Raw genomic sequence first — 20984 nt, forward strand, 5'->3', positions numbered from 1 at the left:
CTTATCATCACCTTTGATGAATATAAAAGGATAACTCAAGCATAAGAGACACAAAAGATTTACCTAACTATAGTACACTATTTTATTTATACATGGTTGCCAAATCGGCACACAAAACTATGCTTAGATTGCTCCCCTAACTACGACATGCGGGAGATGGAACTATGCTGCGGAAATAGGACACCCAAACCTCGCACATATACTGGCTGGGAGTGTTGCTGGAGGCTGGGAGCTGAGTCCTGAGATGAGGAAGGCTGAGTGAGTGAAAAGGAGGGCTGAAGGCCCCTTATATAGGGCTAGGAACCAACCAACCTTGGGCCAGCACAAATGACTGGTTGGTCGGTTTTGGCCGACCAGGCTGCTAGCCCTTGCCTATAAAACCAAGCCTTTTTGGGCCATTTCACGCAGGCTAGGCAGCCAATTGTCACTACCACCTGGACTTTGACCCTGGTGCATGTGACATGACAAGTGATGGTCTATCCTTGCCAGTTGCAAGCTGACTTCTTTCGTCCAGAGCAGAGCAGAAGGGAAGAGACCTCATACACCTCAAATTGGGTTGATCCCCTCGCCCAGTTTGAGGGGTTAGCCTCAGCTAAGGGGTCCATCGATTGCATAGGCTACCGTTATGGAGTCCCCCTCTTTCCCCAAGATGAAGCAGTTCGCCACCACACCAATCAGCAAGCCCTCGTACTCCGATATTGCAGCCTCATCAGCAGCACCCAACCCATATGCACTATACTTTAAGCAAAGGATTGGATCAGACCCGTAGGAGCAAATCTACTATCTACAGCAGAAGTAAGAGATTACAGGCTTATGGTAGCAGCTCTCAGGAAGAAAGTGAAGGAGATGGAAAATAACGGCAAGCAGGAGATCATTGCTAAAGTTCTACAAAAATGCAGCTCATCTCCACCAGCACCAACACTTGTTTCCACGGTCGAAGAGATGATTACCAGAGATGGAAAATAATGGCAAGCAGGAGATCATTGCTAAAGTTCTACAAAAATGCAGCTCATCTCCACCGACACCAACACTTGTCTCCATGGTCGAAGAGATGATTATCACTCAGGTCAGCTCAGCGGTCTCCACGGTCGAAGAGAGTGTGTGGTCATGATCTTTAACACATCCCGAGCAGCCATGCACGGAGAGCAGTCCATGTTGGGTGGATTACTAGCGGAGGTAGTCGAATCCTATACATTTTTGGGGGTTCTTTCCTTTCAGGCCCGATTTTCAATGGGACAAACAATAGAAGCCGGACTATGCAGGGGACACACCGCAATTGCTAGTGCTTTCACTCACATTTCCAAGATCAAACCTGGCTATCACCTAGCAACTTCCTATCAAGCTTAGCTTCACAGGAGGATTAGCTTCTACAACGACCACTACTCAACGTCTTTCAAAGTAAGCAGTGGTCGCTGTGAAGCTTAGCTGCTACAGGGACCACTGCCTACGATTTCAGAAGAGGGATTCATCGATCCACCACACTATATGGATCACCTCCCCCATTCCTTGAGGATTTCAATCGAAAGCTTTCATGTCTCATCACACCAACTACGAATTGAGAGTGGGCGGCTGAGGGCATATGTAAAGAGGGTTGCATTTATAACCTCTGTGATCAGCAAGGGCTGAGGTCATTACCATTGTCTCTTTGAAAGATTTACCTTACCAATGAGCAAGCATTTTGTTGCAAGCAAAAGATGGAGCTTCTTTGAAATCGGGACAATATCAAACAAGGTCTCTCATAGCACCAACCGCACATTACACAGCTACTTCCGATGTGATTGTGAAGTTATTTGAGATTGAGATTGAGCTTGTAATTTGAGAGCTAAATCAACTTAGGACACAAATTACGAAGGTGCTTGCATTTCTAGTTTGGAAGCACTTCTCTCGCCATTAGGGAGTGATATCTCTTTTAAATTTTGAATCTAAATATCAGCTAGCTTTCAATGCAATTTTGTGAATTGTTAGATTCCATAACACAACACCCCACAATTGATATAATAGCACAATATGTATTTCTCTGAATGCATCCCACACCCCACAGCGCATACGACACCGCGCGCACACACACACACACTACATATCTTAACATACACTTTGATCACAACATTTCACCTGAGTACTCCGCACACCTTTCCACTATACTCACATATGTTGATGACATACCGCTCCTAGAGGATCGGGCTGCCCTAATCACTCGCTCTCTTCATCACGCCGCAATACACACTTTCTCACACACCACCTCTTCCACTCGCCCGGCTCAATACCCAACAATAGCTGGTACAAAATCTCTAAAACATCAACTCAGATTCGAGACTAAGCTCACCTTCTAAGTGAGAAGAAATCATCTGGTCCGCCGGAAGAAGCAGGCCTTCATTCGCCAAAACAAGGAGTTAATAAATATTCTATTTAGTAACAACTCTAAGGACTTCTAGAAGACCTTTCTTGAGCAACAAGCCCCCTTTCCTCCTGAGGACACCACACTTTGGTACTCATACGCACGCACGCTATATGACATTCCTCACCAGCCATCTCACACTTACCCCATCATACTTCTTGCACACTTTTCATGACTGGTGGGTTTTTTGCTACTTTGTGCAAAGCTTTTGACACAGTGCCAAGAGCTCGTTTGATTAGACACTTGCAAGATCTGAGCTATGGTGACAAGGTCATTTGGGCAATCATGGCACTCTATCAAAGGGTCTCAGGCAAGGGTCAAATGGGTGCATGGTGTGGAGAGAAGATCATGAGCACTATTGGGGTCAAACAGGCTTGTCCATTATCACCAACCTTGTTTGGCCTCTACATAGACTTTCATTGGGACACTAGGGGGGGCAGGCTACTCTCTCGTCGGCTCCTTGATTCAAGTCCTCCAATACGCAAACGATGTGGTCTTATTCTCATCCTCAACAGAGGGTTAGATGCACCTCATACTTTTTGCGAGACACACAAATTGAAGGTCAACCTTGGTAAAACCAAGGTCATGATCTTCAACATATCCCGAGCAGCCATGCACAGAGAGCAGTTCACGCTGGGTGGGTTACTAATGGAGGTAGTCGCATCCTATACTAATTTGAGGATTCTTTTCTCGGGCCCGATTTTCACAATGCGACCAGCGATGCAAGCCCAACTGAGTAGGGGACATGCTGCACTTGCTAAACTCGATCGGCAATGCTTTCACTCTCCTTTACAAAATCCCTGGACCAAGTTTCTTCTCTTTGATTTCTTGGGCCGTCCAACACCATGTATGGAAGCCCTTGTTCGGAGAGTCTGACATAGGGCTGGAGTGAAGAGGCTTCAGGCTCTCTTGCTACCATAGATGATCCGTAGTAAGCCGTCAGTCCCACATCAGATAGTTCCAACCGTGTTCAAAGCATCCTTACTACAGCTTGGTGCAGCATTCCAAGTTATCATGTATCTCTACCGAGACAGAGATTATGGCTCTTATACCTCAGGTCGACATAGGTTGGCTGACACTATCTTCATCCATGACATTAGCAGCTGAGAACAATCATACATACAAATGGTTTGAGAGTCTAGGGCCCCCACATGGACAGATCGTACCCCTTTCATTATAGCATTGAGGTCCCTTCTTAGCTTCACAAGAAGCTTAGCTTCTACACGGACCACTGCTTAACGTATTTCAGAGGAAGTTTAGCTTCTACAGGCACCACTGTTTATGGATTTCAAAGGAGGTCTTCGTCGATCCACCACGTTATACGTATCCACCTTCCCCATTGGATTTTGATTGACATTTCATATCTACTTCCGTTGTGATTGTGAAGTTATTCAAGATTGAGATTGAGATTGTAATTTGAGAGTTAAATCGATGTAGAACACAAATTATGGAATGGGCTTACACTCCTATTTGGAGTGCAATTCTCTCCCCATTAGGGAGTGATCTCTCTTTTAAATATATACCTTTGTGATGAGATCTCCCCAGCCTACCGGATACAGGGTCAGAACATTCAGAGGATTGCACTCCACGAGGCAGCACCCCCTGACGCCCTAGCTCCTCCTTCCCCTAGGGAAGACAGTGTTTGGGAGGTGGTAGCCAGCATCACGGCTTGGAACATTTGGGTGGCTCGCTGTGCAGTCTCGTGATGGGAGAGCACCCGGTTCCACCTTCAACTACCTTGCTTGCCATCTAGCAGGATATCATTTACACTCTACGGTCCACCTGGGAGCATGGGACTCCAGGCTCCAGGGCGACTATTAAGAGGCGTGCTCGTTTCTGCAAGGCTTGGCCTGCAGGTGTTTTCTACATTTTCACTCCGTGAAGGATTCGCTGGCTGTATAGCCCCCCCACTTGGCTGTTAGCCCCAGTTCCTGAGATCCCCTAGGGGGTGAGCTGGGCTTCTCTGGGACAGGCCGGTTTTTCTTTCAGCCTTTTCTGGTTTTTTCATACTCAGCACCTTTGGGGCTGTTGTCTTGTATGAAATCTTTCAAGCATTAATAGAAGGTTCCTTTCTTTGAAAAAAACAAATAAATAACTATATATATATATATATATACACACACACCTTTGTAAGACTAGAATATATCCAATTGCACAGATTCAGATTTTTGTTGTAGACATACCGAGCAAGCAAAGCTATGTCATCTCTAAAGACCCGCAGTGTCACTTGGGCAAACCCAGTGCCTACTAAAATATGTCAATTAAACAAAAGGGAAAGATAACAAGAAGTAAAGAAGAAAGGAATAAGGCGACTAAGCAAAATAAACAAACAAATCAAGAAACAAAAGAGACAAAAAAGAAGAAATAAAATCTCTCTCTCTCTCTCTCTTATATGAATGAAAAAGAAGAAGAATGACTGAATTACTTTAAATATAAAAAACCACAGGAACCACTTACACTTCTGTACCGCATCCTATAATGACATTCCTTGTAGGCCATTCTATGGGCTGTCCATAGGTACTGCATATGTGCCTTGTAGACCTAGTTATAGGCAGTTAGGACAATTGGTACAATTAGTCCACGTACCAGTTAGTACAATTAGTACTAGGGTTTTGTCATATTAGGTGTACTTTGTGCTCATTTCTCTATTGCAGCAATACATTACAGCAGCACGTTTTGTCTCCATTGCTTCCACCTCTTGCGCTTCTATTGCTTGCCTTAGTCTAAAGTGGTATCAAAGCAAGTCAGGGCCTCTTCCCTTGGCCATTTCCAGCCACCCGGAGTCTTTTGGGAGTCATTCCAGTGTTTGGCGGCTCATTTACCTGCTGGTCGGCTCATCTCCCAAGGCGCGACCACACATGTGGGCATTGAAGGCTGTTCCGTACAGTTTTGTCACCACAAATCAATCTTCTAGTGCTGCGCTGCATAGCTGACTGCTTCTAGTGCTCCATTGAGGCCTTGTTCATCTTTTCAGTGCATTTAAGGACCTGCTGCTGCAGTACGGACCAGTACGGACTACTTATGTCAGACGCTCCTCACACGTGTGTACTACTGCAGCTGTACCGATATCCTAATTGGCCGACCTGCACATTTCAGAGTTTGCTGCTGCATTTTGGAGCCCCACCTCAGCCGCCTATGTGCACATGGAGGTCTATTTCTACATTTGGACCTCTGAACCAACCGACTTGGTGTTTTGAAGCTTGCTGCTGCACTTTGGAGGCCTCTCTTGAAGCCCTCTTGCACTCATTTGTTGTTCCTTTACCTTGGGCTGCGAGCTAGTCTTCTCAGGTTGCTGCTGCTCTCATTTTGAAGCCTTCTCCTGCTGGCCTTCGCTTGTGGAGCCTCCACATCAGTCTTTGATTATTGTGGAGCACATAGACTTGCTGTAATTCCATTTTCCAGCTTCTTTTGGCACTCGCCATTTGCTGTCCATTTCACCTCTCCTACACGGGTGACTATCTGTGCTCGAATTTGGAGCCATTTTCTTGCGGTAATTTTGGTCTACATCACTTGGTAAGCTCCTACTGCATTGACTTCTTTGTCCTTTCTTTGGTTCCTTGAAATTGTGGAAAGCCCCAGTTGCACAGTTCAGGGCACTTTTCCCTCACTAGAGATTTTTCCCCCTAACCACAGTTAGTGGGTTAGTGTGGTTTTGTCACTTAGACAAACCTACCTCCACACTTGTAGTTTTGTAATCTTATCTATTGCACTACGTTTTGCTCTCTGCTCCCTTGCATCTCTTTCTTGCTCCATCTTCAACATTTGGTATCAGAGCACAAGCTCCTGCACCTGCCTTCTGCTCATTCGTGCTCACACATCTCGGAGCTCCAGCCCACGTTCTTGCTAGTCCGTACAATCCCGTACAACTGTATTAAATTCTGTCAACCCTGCAATCATGCCGCCGTCCGTACATCAATACCCCTATACAAACGCCGTGCAGCTCCCATACACGCCTGACGGAGCTCGTCCGTACACTGTTTGTCTGCATGTGCGTCGCCAGCAGCTAGCCCGTACGCTCGTACGTCCTGCTCGTCGATGTCTATCCTGCGCTAAACAACCGTACGATCCTATCAGCGCCGTCTGTATTGTCCGTACACTGTTTGTCTGCATGTGCGTCGCCAGCAGCTAGCCCGTACGCTCGTACGTCCTGCTCGTCGATGTCTATCCTGCGCTAAACAACCGTACAATCCTATCAGCGCCGTCCTATCGTCGATGTACAGACGGCGTTGGCAGTACAGATGCACAACGCTGTACAGGGCGTGTACGGATGGCTCTGATAGTACGGATGACCACCGTACATCGACGTGCATCCGTACTCTGACCTGTCAGGCGCCATACACATCTGTACTGTGTAGCCATATTGTCAATCTATACATCACCTTACTGTCAATTCGTACATTGTACATATTTGTGTACCAATGTAGCGTCGTACACGATATCGTACTGTACTATTGATGTCCGTACATTTTCCAAGGAGCCATTGTTTGGTGAAGCAGATTTTAGAGCAGATCGGTGAATTGGGCATTTTTCAAAATTTGGGGCTTTTCGTGGATTTGTCCTAATTTCTTACAAAAACTTGGGTCTTTTGCATTTTGGATGTGGACAGATAATTTGGGAGTTTTGCAGGCATTTTTGGACTCAAATTGAGTCACATTGCAAACATTTGCCAATTTTTGCAGACAGATTTTGCAGATTTTGGGTAGGGCATGTGTAGAGCATTCTGGTGCATTTTAAGACTTTGATAGGCTGTCACAACAAGCTGTCATTTTGGGCAGATTTTTTGCAGACTTTGGTTGTGCATCTTTCATCCCAAGAAGGGATTTCACTTGTTAGGTTTGATGCATTTTTTTGAGTTGTATGGCAGATATGGCTCATAACAATCCCAATGAGGTTTTTGGTGTCCTCACATAGGAGCATAAGTTGGATGGCACCAACTACTCCTTATGGAGTTTTATGGTTCGCAACATTTTAGTTGGCAAACATCTATTGGATTATGTCAACGGTTATGGATCGAAACATTTTAGTTGGCAAACATCTATTGGATTATGTCAACGGAGATGAGACAAGGCCGGAAACTGTGGTTGCTCCTGTCACTCCTCCTCAACAAGGTGGAGGAAGAGGTAGAGGTCAAGGTGCAGGACAAGTGAGAGGAGCTGCAGCTGCTGCCTTGGTGGCTCCCACACAGGAATAGAAAAGGTGGGATTCACATGATGCACAAGCTCTTTCAATCATTTCCGTTTCCGTCAAAAGGTTTATCATTCCTCACATTTGATTATGCAAGACCTCGAAGGCAGCTTGGGATGTTTTAGAGAGCATGTTTGCAGCCAAAAATGATGCCAGAGTCTCTTTCCTGAAGAGAGCTATCTCACACACATATGGATGAGGGTGATTCCATGAATGTTCACCTCACCAAGCTTCTGGATTTGAGGGAACAATTGCTGAATATAGATAAGATCATTCTTGATTCAGAGATGTTTTAGAGAGCATGTTTGCAGCCAAAAATGATGCCAGAGTCTCTTTCCTGAAGAGAGCTATCTCACACACATATGGATGAGGGTGATTCCATGAATGTTCACCTCACCAAGCTTCTGGATTTGAGGGAACAATTGCTGAATATAGATAAGATCATTCCTGATTCAGAGATGATTACCACCACTCTGAGTTCTCTTCCTGAGTCATATCTCAGTTTTCATACCTCGCTGAATTTGTCATTGAGGAGGGGTGCCAATCCTCTCTCTTTTCACGAGTTGGTAGGACTCTTGTTGCAGGAAGAGCAAACTAGGAAGAACATGGAATAGGCTGGCGAGCTTGCCATGCTTTCAAAATTCAGGCCCAAAGGGAAAGGGCAGCAAAAGCAACATGCAAATCAGCTTACACATCAGCATAAAGCTGATTCCGAAAATTCTAAGTACTTTAATGTACTACAAGACCGTGACAACTTTGGTTTTAAAAGTCCAAGTGTGGGCCTAATAATGTGTAATTAAACACGGCATGGTACCTAGCACAAAAGCGTAATTAATCCCTAGGCCCAAAGGCATTCCAAGGAATTAAAAGAGTGGTTGTTGGAAAATGATGATGTGGCATTTTTAATGGGCCCCCTAGAGGGCCATGTACCTTCAATGGCCCCCCTAGAGTTCTAGGTGGCTCTAGTGCCTTCTACATGCTCCTTTGCCATTCATGGACCTTCCTGGGCCTTCTAAACTTCACATGTGTGGTTTTCTCTCTCATCTTCTCCCTTTGTTGAGATTTTGGACTAGTTTTTCAACCTCCTCCAGCTGAATTCCGTTTTTCTGCATACAAGATCCTCACCAAGGTCTTGAGTTTGCGGTTAAGGCCCCATCTTACTGACATCATCCATGACACAGACTAGGTTTGTCCAGGAGCGCAGCATCCTCGACAACATCTTCACGTTCTGGGAAGCAGTGGATTGGTCCAGGGAGGAGTCACAGCCGCTAGCCATCCTTCTCTTGGACTTTGAGAAGGCCTACGACAGGGTGGAGTGGGCTTTACTGGAGGGCACTATGAGGAGATTGGGTTTCTCAAACAGATGGGTCAAAGGAGTTTCAACGCTATATGCACGGAGCTCTAGTCAGATGCTTATCGAAGAACACACAGGCGAGGCCTTTCCTCTCTCTCGCTCGGTCCGCCAGGGCTGCCCACTTGCTCTCTTCCTCTTCTTGTTTGTAGCGGAGGCTTTGGGCTACTATTTGAGATCACATGTGACGGGTCTCACAGGGTTGAGGCTCCCAATCAGACAGGAGGAGGAGCTACTTGACTCGGAGTTTGCAGATGACACGGCCTTGTATGTTGAGGGCACCACAGCGAGTCTAGAGAGAGTCAGAGGCGCCCTGGCTATTTACTGTGAGGCCTTGAGGGAACGGATCGACTGGACGAAATCCATAGGCTTCTTCACGGGCTTTGAGGAGACACAGGAGATCCGTGAGTGGGGGAGTGACTTTGGCTTCAGATGGATACCGCAGGGCCAGACAACGAGATACCTCGGATGCCAGGTGGGTATTGACATCACAGCAGAGCAGTAGATTGCCTCGGTCCTTGAGAGTGTTCGGCGCAAGCTTCTCTATTGGAGCTCGGCCAAACTCTCCCTAGCAGGTCGCGCCTTAGTGGCAAACCAGGTCCTTGCCACGGCTTGGTATATTGCCTCCTGCTGGTGCTTTCACAGAGGATGCATTGGGCAGCTTCGACGGTTGGTACGGAGCTTCCTCTAGGTAGTTCAGACAGCACGAGGAACACTAGGGCCCGAGTAGCTTGGCAGACGACGGTGATCATGCCGCAGGCACTGGGAGGCTTGGGTGTCATTGATCTGGAGATGCAGAGCAGGGCCCTTCTGGGCAAGTTGGTGGTTCATGGCCTCACCCCAGGTGCAGAGCCTTGGAAGCTCCTCTTATAGCGAGGGCTTCTGAGGAACACCCCATGCATTGGGGGACAGTGGCAGCCTTCACATAGATGGATCTTCTCAGAAGCCCCCCTTACGGGGAAGGGCTCCCCCCTGATGAGGAGTCTTCACAGGGTCTGGCAGAGACTAGCAGGGGGTCTCATCCGTGCTCCGCCCAGATGCAGAGAGGAGTTTGAGCACCAGCCCCTTATGTGGCACCCACAGGTCACAGATCAGAAGGGACGTATGCTCGGACAGCAGACTCACATTGGTTGGGCACAGTGGGACAGTGGTCCAGCAGCATCTTTTGGCCGTTGGAGCAAACTACCTATGGAGACAAAGGTGAGGCTTGACGCCCTAGCGCATCTGCGAGGGACAAGGCAGCAGATGGGCGAGATTGACTTAGCCATTCCTAAGTCCTGGCGGGACGGACTTCACGTTTGGAGAGACAGCAGATGGTTGGGGCAGTTTTCCCGTACTGGTGTTCCCTTGAGGATGTTGATGCGGCGCGGCAGCATGCACCCTTCCGTGTAGGACCTAGAGGACTACTTCAGCCACTCACTGAGAGTGACCCTGAGATGGATGGGAGTCTCGATGGGATACACTGGCAGATGATCAGAGTGGTAGGACGTTTGGGGAAGGAGTGGCACATTGACGCTCCCAGTATCTCAGAGCAGGACGCCTCTAGATGGCACCTTTGGCTGTGGGAGGGTAGACAAGGCCCTGAGGGAGGTCCAGTGGGATCCGGGAGAGTGGTTCTAGCCCTCCAGGGGCGACCTAGCTAAGGCGGTGGACGAGGTGCCCTTCTTTTCATACACCACACAGATTGGCAGGAGGCTTCAAATAGACTCGTCGAGGTGGACCCTTGAGGGAGAGACATTGGGTGACCCAGAGAGTGCCCCGGGATGTGCGCTCCAGGTTTTGGATGCAGTTGTGGTCCAACTTGCGGCCGAGGACGATCTCATACTTCTTCTGGCTGGCCGCCCACGGAGGCTTTCCCATCGGCCCATGGTTGGAGCAGATGCGAGTGGAGGGGCAGTGTCATTGTTGCTCCGATGGTGTCCTGGAGACTATCCCGCATAACCTGTGGAGCTGTCGTAGCACAGCAAGGATCTGGATGAGAGCCCTAGGGCAAGAGGTACACCAAGTGAGGGCCCAGGAGAATGGGGCTCCACTTCACGACTTACCAAGGTGGTGTAAAGGGAGCTCACTTGGAGGAGGAAGACGCCTCTCCCATTCCTGGATGTGGTCCCCTTCTAGTGCCAAGCTTGCCAGGATACAATCTCTCACCTATCTCCTTGTGGGTGTGAGGCCGACTATTCTTCCCACTACTCCGTTGTCCTGAAGTGACTGCAGTGCTTGCTTCACCTGCCGCTTGTCAGTTGGAGAAAGGAGAACCTTAATAGCTGGGGGATTCGAGGTGTTGCCACAAAGCCCCTCTGACCACACCAAGGATCGCCACCAATATTCTCTTCCTCCAAAAACAAGCAAGAATGCTGCGCCCCACACGGAGAGGAAAGGTTGAAAATAAAAGGGAAGGGAAGGAAGAGCTCTGAGCTAAGGACAGCTAGCACAAGCCCATAGACTTCGAGCAAAAGTCAAAAGTAGAGAAAGAAGAAGGAAAGCCACCAAAAGCCTGCCACAACTAGGGGCCTGAAAAGCATCCCTGAACTCAGCAAAAAGAAAGGCCTTACAGCAGGGGAGAACAGCCCCATAGAGCTCTCAAAAGGTAGACTGGCGAACCTGAGAGCTTCTTGGAAAAGCGCGAGCTGCAGAAAGCCAAGAAAGGGAGCTGCGAGCTGCAAAGGCTCAGCCAAGAACCAAGCCTTGAGGCCCAACTCCAGCTGGGAGCTGCAACTATGTCCTTGGAGGAGGGCTGCCACTACCAAACCCGAGGCTGGCCAGTCGCCAAATGGCCAGCCAGGCACTATGCCAAACGCTGGCTGCAAACAGCCTGGCCTCGCTGCCAAAGGGTCTTCTTCTTGGATGCGCACAAGCTGGAGGACACGTGAGGGGGCAAGAAGCAGCCGCACAACCTAGAGCAGCTCCAACAGACGAACCAGGGGTTGTGAAACACTACGACCACTCCCTGAGGCAGCTCAGCCTGCAAAAAACAGAGGCAACCGCGCGGGGGAGGGGGCGCAGGGCATATTTTTTCACATACCCGTATGGTATGGATACCTAACGTATGCAAACGTCTGAAAAGAAGATGTATGAAATGTCAAACTTGACCCTTTTCTTTTGTCAAATGCCCTTGTTTTGACTTCTCTTTTCTTCCGCGCTGTTCATGGAGCCTTTTACACGCAAAGAGCCATGGACCAGTCAGCCATCTAGAGCCTTTTGCAGCCAGCCATCCGGAGACTAGAAGTTTGCACAAGCTTCAAGTGTTGTGCCTCCCCCTAGATTGTCTTCAGTCCCTTGATTCAACCCTGTTGGATCTACATTGAAGATTTCCTTGCCTGTTTATGGTTTAAGATATATATTTGGAATGCTTTAGTTGAAACTTGAAACTTGGACTTGTTAATAAAGTTTCATAATCTTATGTTGTGAATTAGGGGCACGTATGGTTCAGCCAGGGGCTTTTTCCCATACTTATTCCATACTTCCATATACCTATATGAGTATGCCGTATGGAAACGTATGGAAAAAATTATGGTGCTGGGGGTGGGCTGGGGAATGGAGGCAGGAAGGAGGAGGAGTAGAGGGAAGGAGGGAGGGGGAAGGGGGGCACGGCAAGCAAGGAGTGAGCTCTTCGTGATTGACGTACATCAAGATCTGGATCGTTGGTATTTGGTTAATGCATCGATACAAGACACGTGACTTGAAGGTCAACCTTGGTAAAACCAAAGTCATGATCTTCACACATCTCGAGCAGCCATGCACAGAGCGCAGTTCACACTTGGTGATGGAGGTAGTCGCATCCTATACATATTTGGGGGTTCTTTTCTTAGGCTTGATTTTCACACTACAATATGATGCAAGCTCAACTAAGCACGGGACACGCCGCACTTGCTAGACTAGAGCGGTCATACTTTCACGCATTTCCAGGATCCCTAGACGGGCATGTACGACAGACCTTGTTTTGGGTCCGACCTATCAAAGGCAGACTGGACTCCAGTGGAGAGGCTTCACGTCTCTTGTTGTGTCATGGATAATCCACAATCAGCCGTTAGTCCCACATCAGATAGTTCCAGCCGAGTTCAAACCATCCTCAATATAGCTCGACGCAGCCTTCCAAGTTATCATGTATCTCTTCCTAGTCAAGGATTGAGGCTCTTATACCTCAGGCCGACATAGAATACCATGGCTAGCACTATCTTCACCCATGACTTTAGCAACATAGAATAATTAGAGGTGTCTGTATGCACATATATGCAGACGGTTTGAGAGTGGAGGGCTCCACATGGACAAATCACCCCCCTTTCAGTATAGCATTCCGGGAGGATTTATTATAACTACACACATTTGACACCTGGGTGACACCAAGCGAGCTTCCTCTGAAGCTTAGCTTCTAGAAGTACCATCCCTGTTAAGAAAAGCTTCTACAAGGCCCAATGCTTAACGCATTTCAGAGTAAGTAGTGGTCCTTGGGAAGCTTAGCTTCTACAGGGACCATTGCTTATGGATTTCAGAGGAGGGCTTCATCAATTCACCACATACAGATCCACCTCCCCCATTTCTTGAGGATATCGATTGTGTAGTTTCGTGGCTCAGCACACCGACTACGAATTGAGAGTGGGTGACCAGAGAGCATATCTAAAGAGGGTCGCATTTCTACTCTGTGATCGGCACGAGATCGAGTGTGAGGAGCACTTTGCTTGCTAGATGCCCTATGTACTATGAGATTCGAGGCTGTTACCATTGTCTCTTCAAAAGATTTTCCTTCAACGAGCAAGCATTTTGATGCAAGCAGAAGATGGAGCTTCTTTCAAATCGGGACAATATCAAACAAGGTCTCTCATAGCACCAATAACACCAGCCACAAAGATACAAGTTGAGGCCTGACAAAGACTTTCTTGTGAGGATTTTTATTGACATTTCGCATCTACTTCCATTGAGATTGTAATTTGAGAGTTAAATCGACGTAGAACACAAATTACGGGAGGGGCTTGCACTCCTAGTTTTGGAGTAGTTCTCTCCCCATTAGGGACTGAGATCTCTTTTAAATTTTCAATCGCTCAATATTAGCTACCTTTCATTGCAATTTTGTGATTAGTTAACTTCCATAACACGACACCCTACAATTGATATCATAGCACAATATGTGTTTCTTCTGCTGGCACATATATTGAAAAGGTGAATACGAATGGCATGATGAAGCTGGGAAATCAAGGATTTGAAGGCACAAAACAAAAGATTGACTAGGCAATTGGAGCTGAATACATCCCACGCCTTACAGCACACACACACACTACATATCGCAACATACACTTTGATCACAGCCTTTCACCTGAGTACTCCACACGCCTTTCCACTCTACTCACATATATTGATGGCATACCGCTCCTAGAGGATCGGGCCGCCCAATCATCAGCACCTCATACCTGGCAATATTGAGCCACAACGGAGGGAAGCAGCGTGGATCAGACCAGTGAAAGTTGGCGCCACTGTACGGCCCTGTACGGAGGTAAACATGTGGCTGGAAGGGAGCTGGAGAAAGCCAGAGAAGAGGCGCCTTGAGGGACAGGTGTTGCAGCAGCAAAAGGGGGCAGTGGTGGTGGCTATGGAAGCCAGCCACCTAGCCTTGGTATTGCTCAAGGGAGGGGCCTTATATAGGCGTCCCTTGGGGCCTGGAAGCAGGCCAAAAAAGGGCCGACCAGGCCAGTCAGCAAACTGACCTGCTGGTCGGCCAAAAAGCCCTGCAAAAGGGCCTCAAAATGAGAGGGGTCCCCAGTCGGTTTTGGGGGGCAGCAAAGTCGGCCATTTCAGAGGGCCCTTGGGGCCTATATAAGGAGAGGCCTTGAGACTCACAATTCATCCGGCAGGAGAAGCAGTTCAGCAGCAGATTGCAGTAGGAGGAGGTCAGCCAGACAAGCTTCCACAAGCTCCAGGAAGGTGTCCAGGACCTGCATACAAAGAGCTTGGAAGAGGCTCCACCCTTGGCTGTCATCTTGGACAGCAAGGTGCAAGGATCAAAGACAGAGAGTCTACATACGCTCAAGGTGGAGCATGCGGGCTCAGTGTTCTAGAGATATCCGGCAGATAATAGAAGTACCTTGTGGTAGGATCAAACGACCACGCTCTGGTGGGACTTTGGATCTCTCTTCTGTATTGTGTCCATAGTTTTGGACGGAAATATATTCGTTTGGTGGTTTCTATATCTGGCTAGATCATTGTCTATTTACTAGTCTGCACATCTATTTGAAGTACATAGGCTAAGAAGTTTGTGATTCCACACCCCACACACTGTGTGAGCTGCTCGGCTATTCCATCAATCTTCTGCTATGCGTACCCTCTGTAGGTTGATTTCTAACATCTTTGTCATGCCGCAGTACACACACCACCGGTTCCACTCGCCCACCGCCTCTTGGCTCAGTACCCTGCAATAGCTCGTACAATGATGAATGTAAAGCTCTACACCATCAACTTGGATTTGAGACTAAGCATCACTTTCCGAGTGAGGTAGAAATCGTCTGATCTGATGGAAGAAACAAGCCTTCATTCACCAAAACAAGGAAAAGTTAATAAACATTTTGTTTACTAACAACTTTAAGGACTTTTGACGAAAGCTTCTCAAGCGACGAGCCCCATCTCCTCTCATGGACACCACACTTTGATACTCCTACGCACACACGCTGTATGACATTCCTCACCAACCATCACCTGATCTCTCAGAGTTACCTTGTCCTACTTCTTGCACACTTTTTACAACTGACGGGTTTATTGCTGCTTTGTGGATTTTATGGTGACAAGGTCATTTGGGCAGTCATGGCACTCTATGAGAGGGTCTCTGGCAAGGTTCGAATGGCATGTAGGGTGGACAGAGGAGATCATCGGCACTATTTGGGTTAAACAGGGTTGCCCATTATCCCAAACCTCGTTTGGCCTCTACATATACGAGCTTGAGACTTTCATTAGGACACTAAGGGGGCAGGCTGCTCTCTCGCCGGTTCCTTGACTCAGATCCTCGTATAGGTAGATGATGTGGTCTTTCTCTCATCCTCAAAAAAGGGCCTCTAACAACACTTACATCCACTTCATACCTTCTACGAGACACATGACTTGAAGGTCAACCTTGGTAAAGCCAAGGTCATGATCTTCAACACATCCCAAGAAGCCATGCACAAAGAGCACTTCACGCTGGGTGAATTATCCGTGGAGGTAGTCGATCCTATACATATTTGGGGGTTCTTTTCTCGAGCCCGATTTTCAGAATACGACTAGTGATGCAAGCCTGACTCAATAGGGGACACACCGCACTTGCTAGACTTGAGCGGCAGTGCTTTCACTCTCACTTCCAGGCTCTCCGAACCCTTGGTCTGTCCCATGGGCACGTATAGAAGCCCTTAGTGGGGGTCCAACCTATGACAGGCAAATTGGGCTCGAGTGGCGAGGCTTTAGATTCTCTTCATGTCTCACAGATGATCCACAGTAAGCCACTAGTCCCAGAGCAAATCGTTCCAATCACGTTCAAAGCATCCCCACTACAGCTCCACGCAGCAAAGTTATCACGTATCTCTACCAAGTCAAGGATTATGGCTCTTATACCTTAGGTCAACGAAGGTTATCATGCTGGCAAAATTGTCATCCATGACTTTAGCAACTAAGGGCAATTAGCTACACACATTCAAGACCCGGTTGGCATCTAGCGAGCTTCCAGTCATAGGAAGCTTAGCTTCTACACGGACTACTACTTAGCTTATTTCATAGTAAGCAGCCGTCCCTGTGCATCACTGTTTATGGATTTCAGAGGAGGGCTTCATCGATCCACAACGCTATATTCCTTAACGATAGTGATCGGGCAGTTTCGTGTCATCACATCGACCACACATTTAGAGTGGACAAGCTGACGGCATATCTAAAGAGTGTCACACTTGTACTCTCTGTGATCTGTTAGAATTAGAGTGCAAAGAGCACTTTGCTTGCAAATGCCCTATGTACTATGAGATCCAAGGTCATTACCATTGTCTCTTCGAAAGATTTTCCTTGCGATGAGCAAGCATTTTGTCGCAAGCAAAAGATGGAGCTTCTTTGAAATCGAGACAATATCAAACGAGGTCACTAATAGCACCAACTATTACACCAGCCGCACATATACAAGTTGAGGCCTGACAAGGACTTTCTTGTGAGGATTTTCATTGACATTTCAGATCTACTTCCGTTGTGATTGTGAAGTTTTCTGAGATTGAGATTGAGATAGTAATTTGAGAGTTAAATCGACATAGAACACAAATTATGGGACGTGTGTGCTGTCACCAATTGGTACTCCTCCCAAGAAATAAAGGGAGATCTTTATTACATTGACTTCGGTCAAATTTGGTTAACTAGAATGAGTTTTATTTACTTTGCTTTGCATTGGTAAAAGATCAAAGTAAAGTGGCATTTTTGGATCCCAATTTTTTTGGAAAAAGCTTTTGGATCCCAATTTTTTTGGAAAAAGCAGACGATCTCATGCATAGATGATAGAACAAGGCCATCAAATGTGCCAAATGCACCAAGCTCAAAAACTCCAGAACAATGCTGCAGGTATGCCTAGATTTTCTCATCTGTGGGTGAAAGGGTGCATCATTCAGGCAAAAGCCGGAAACAGTCAGTACCATCAATAAAGTGCACACTTTCATTGCGAGGGGAAATTGAGCCTGTCAGCTTCCAGAATCATGACAAGAAAAAGCAAAGTAGCATAGCCTAAAAAATGCAGGCTTGGAGTGCGGCTAGTTGTAAAAACTGAGGAGATAAAGAATGCCAGAAATTGCCTCCCTCCAGTTCTTCCTAGAAAATGTAGCACTTACGCTCATTCATAAAATGTGCAGCTTCACTATTGCTGCCCCCATTCATTTCCACCCGTCCTGAAAAGGAGGTTTCAATTCCTTTTACTGGCTTTTCAGCACTGCTTCCTCCCTCTGAAACTGCAATTCCGCTTGAACTTGAGCTTCCCACTCTTTCTGCAGTTTCACTTATTGAAGGATTAGACCTATCCAGGCGATCTGTCACAAGGAGGAAATTAGGTGTATTAAAGGCAGGTGCTTCGAATAGTAGCACTGAATACGGTGATAATACAATGTCAGCTCCAGATAACAGACTGCTTGTTTCCTGTTGATATAATACCCTTCCGAATGAAAGCTTCCACGTTTGCTAGATAACACTCCCAAAATATGTTAACCTGAGAGTTCATTTATGCACAGTACACTACGGTAAATTCTAGTCAAAACGGATATTAGCTTGCCTGATTGCAAAGGAGCCCCACCTCGAGAACTACGCCGATTGTTAGTGCGACTTCTGCACATACACCAAACTAGCTGTCAACAAGATGACAAGGCCAATCGATGCAGCCATCACGAGCAACGTAACTTCATTTGTAATTTCAAACCGTGACATTAAAAATCCCTTGTTCTCGTTGGCTTACTAAAATCTTCAGTGAGCATATGGCTCAATTCGGGCCTCTAAAGATCACGATTGGCCAGTTACAAAGGTAATAACAATCGAGGCACGACAATTGGGCGCACTAGGTGTTTTCGTAAGCAACTTAAGTTTTAACTGCTTACATAGATATGTGTCGGACTGCATATCCACAAGAAGTGTGTACTCGATATATAATGTCTTGTTAATTTCAACCGTTTAGTGGCAGGATAGCAATTGCACTGGTGTGATGGGGTCAATTATGAGGCTATCAAGGCCTTTATCTTACTTTCAACGGCCAAGTGAAGTCTTGTGCGTCGCTTCCTTATCGCCAACAGACAAAACGATAGACGCACGTACGAGTGCCCTAGTTTGTCAGTTGAAAGTCTCTCTTCAAAAGCGGCTCAGAGCAAATTATACACAGCGAGCTAAAATAGAGAAGTATGTCGGCCGTATTTGTCCTTCAGCACTTATTGGGGTGTTATTAACACTGTCAGAATGTTTGTCCCCTTTTACAGCAAGCGGCTCCATTTGGGAGCCATTGATGTCTGCCAATAAGTTCTCGATCCATCCCTTATATCTTGGCGAGAGACCAAACCAAGTTACCTTGCTATAATGCCGGGCAATCCTAGGAAGCGCTCAGGGAGAAACCAAGTTATTTCCATTGGTGCGGGATGCACTATGATCCTGACCAACCTGAAATTCGTTTGCCGTTTTAGTGGTTCGCTACTGCTCTCCAGCATTGCCTCCGCCTTGTCTTTCCTTGGATCACCAAAGTCAATTCAACGAGGATGGACTTCTGCAAACCCTCCAGTGAAGTCTACGGAAACACCGTACTCAACTTATGGTAGCGCAGAATGAAAGCCATGAGAGACATTTAGGAAACCCAATCGGCATTGAAATCAATCAGCTTGGAAGGAGCCAGGTAGAATTGCGAGTGTAGTTCAACCGATCAAGCTATTTTTGCTGCTGCTCTTACTCTAAATCCTTATCCAACCCTGTTTTAACTCGTCCCCTACATGGATTAGGGGGAGTGTTCAAAGAAAGAAAACCTACAAACTAACTTGCAACCTTTCCATTTTCAAAACCAATTTCTCAATTTTGTAAAATCCTCAGCAATTTAGTTATATTTCACCTAAAAACTTGCAAATTCTCAAGAAAAGCCTTCAAAAATTGGAAACCCCTATTTTTGTGATTTGTTGAGGAAATGGTCTTTTGCAAACACTGATTGGGGCCGCCATGCATCCAATATTTCCCCCTTTTTTGGCCTTCCGTTTGAAGGTCTTAGTGAAGGACTCCAACCAAAGCGAAAATTATTTTTGGGGGCTTTATTTTTTGAGTTCCCTTTTGAGGGATAAATCGCACGTGGACCGTTCCACATGTCGCCCGATCCACCTCTCGCATGTGCATGCATGTGAGACATTTCCAGCAACAAAACCCCCATTAGTGCTCCGTACTTGAGAGAACATTCTGTGCTGACACTCGTGTCCTGACAGAAAAACTACAGGGCAGGCCAATTGAACCTGGTTCAATCTTGTTTTTAAACTTGAATTTGTTATTGTCTACCCCTCGAGGGGTAGGGCTTAGATACGATACCACTTTTACAAAAGAGAAATCTGGCACTTTGTTTGGCCTTCTAAGTAGGAGGGGTTGAGCCGTAGATTCTCTTGGCAAGGATGCGATTCCAGTGCATGTGCCTTCAACTCCATCCCCCCAAAGCTCTTGAACGCAACCTCCCTTCACAGTATCTTGCTTAGAGGCCTCCTCACATAGCCACTTGAGCAACTTGCAGACTTTCTAGGTTAAGAGCCCCTTCTCATCCAACCCAACAAGACAAACAAAAATCTTATGCGATATGTCTTTACCTCACCCCCAGAAGCTAATTGGGCCCTACCAACTTGTATGGGAGAGAAGTATACACCAAACAAGTATGGACACTACATAAACATACAAATCCTTAGGGCTTCTTATAAATGAAATTATGTCAAACAAGGACTTTGAATGAAGCATATTTCGGAAGCACTTGGCTCCAACTTGTGGATTTTACGGGTCTTTAGACATTGTCGACTATTTAGTAAGAAATTATTTTAAAAAAATGCTTTGAGGACTCACAAGATCCATCAGGCTTTGCCAAGGTTCTATAGTTATTTGCATGCTCTCACACTAACTGCAAAGCCACTACCTTTTTTATTAAAAAAACTATAATTTAAAACTGAAAGGTAAATCGGCATTATTTTCCCTGAAGGTTTTACGAATGATACCTGTAAAGTTTTGATGTCAACTTTTTAGGGTTTTTTTTGCTTTATTTTTATAAACAGATCTAGTAGATGACAATCTCTTCACCGGCAGGCATAAAGCCCATTCAACAGGAAAATGGATTTTTTTACAGGCGAACCTGCTTTTCTGGCAAAGTGCTTTCTGGATAGCTTTTTTTTTTTTTCAAGCAACAGCTTCAATAGTTAACAGGTGAATCGGCTTTAGAGCCTTGCTCACAAACGAATACGCGAGACCTGGATGAGTGACCAGAAAGCTTGAAGTGACATGAAGACTTGTAGCTGGAGGAAGCCCAGGCAATCGTTCTAGGGAGAGCTCAAGCATGGAGGGAGAGTGAATTGATTTATAGCCATGTTGGAGGGGATA

The 20984-nt window shown here is 46.6% G+C and overlaps 2 protein-coding genes across 4 annotated transcripts in view; both read right to left on the bottom strand.

The window, feature by feature from the left end:
• LOC147885406 (tyrosine sulfotransferase-like protein) overlaps positions 1-18658 on the bottom strand; it is a 131557-nt gene extending 112899 nt beyond the window's left edge. Inside the window, exon 1 of the mRNA XM_087396841.1 lies at positions 18634-18658. The gene's annotated coding sequence lies outside the window, so the exon portion shown is untranslated. The remainder of the gene's footprint in view (positions 1-18633) is intronic.
• The window catches only part of LOC147885408 (uncharacterized), a 34903-nt gene extending 15582 nt beyond the window's left edge, over positions 1-19321 (bottom strand). For 2 of the 3 annotated variants that reach the window (XM_087396839.1, XM_087396837.1), the window contains exons 1-3: positions 19041-19321; positions 18172-18224; positions 17738-17932 (exon numbers count right to left, since the gene is read on the bottom strand). In XM_087396839.1, the coding sequence (XP_087252965.1) occupies positions 17738-17932; positions 18172-18224; positions 19041-19087 (295 nt within the window). In that variant the 5' untranslated portion in view covers positions 19088-19321. The remainder of the gene's footprint in view (positions 1-17737; positions 17933-18171; positions 18225-19040) is intronic. The other variant, XM_087396838.1, reaches the window with a different exon arrangement.
• Positions 19322-20984: the final 1663 nt, after the last annotated feature.

This window comes from Dipteris shenzhenensis, chromosome 25 (genome assembly GCF_047967505.1).
Source record: "Dipteris shenzhenensis isolate YYH24624 ecotype China chromosome 25, Dip_SZ_1.0, whole genome shotgun sequence".
Classification (NCBI taxonomy): Eukaryota; Viridiplantae; Streptophyta; class Polypodiopsida; order Gleicheniales; family Dipteridaceae; genus Dipteris; species Dipteris shenzhenensis.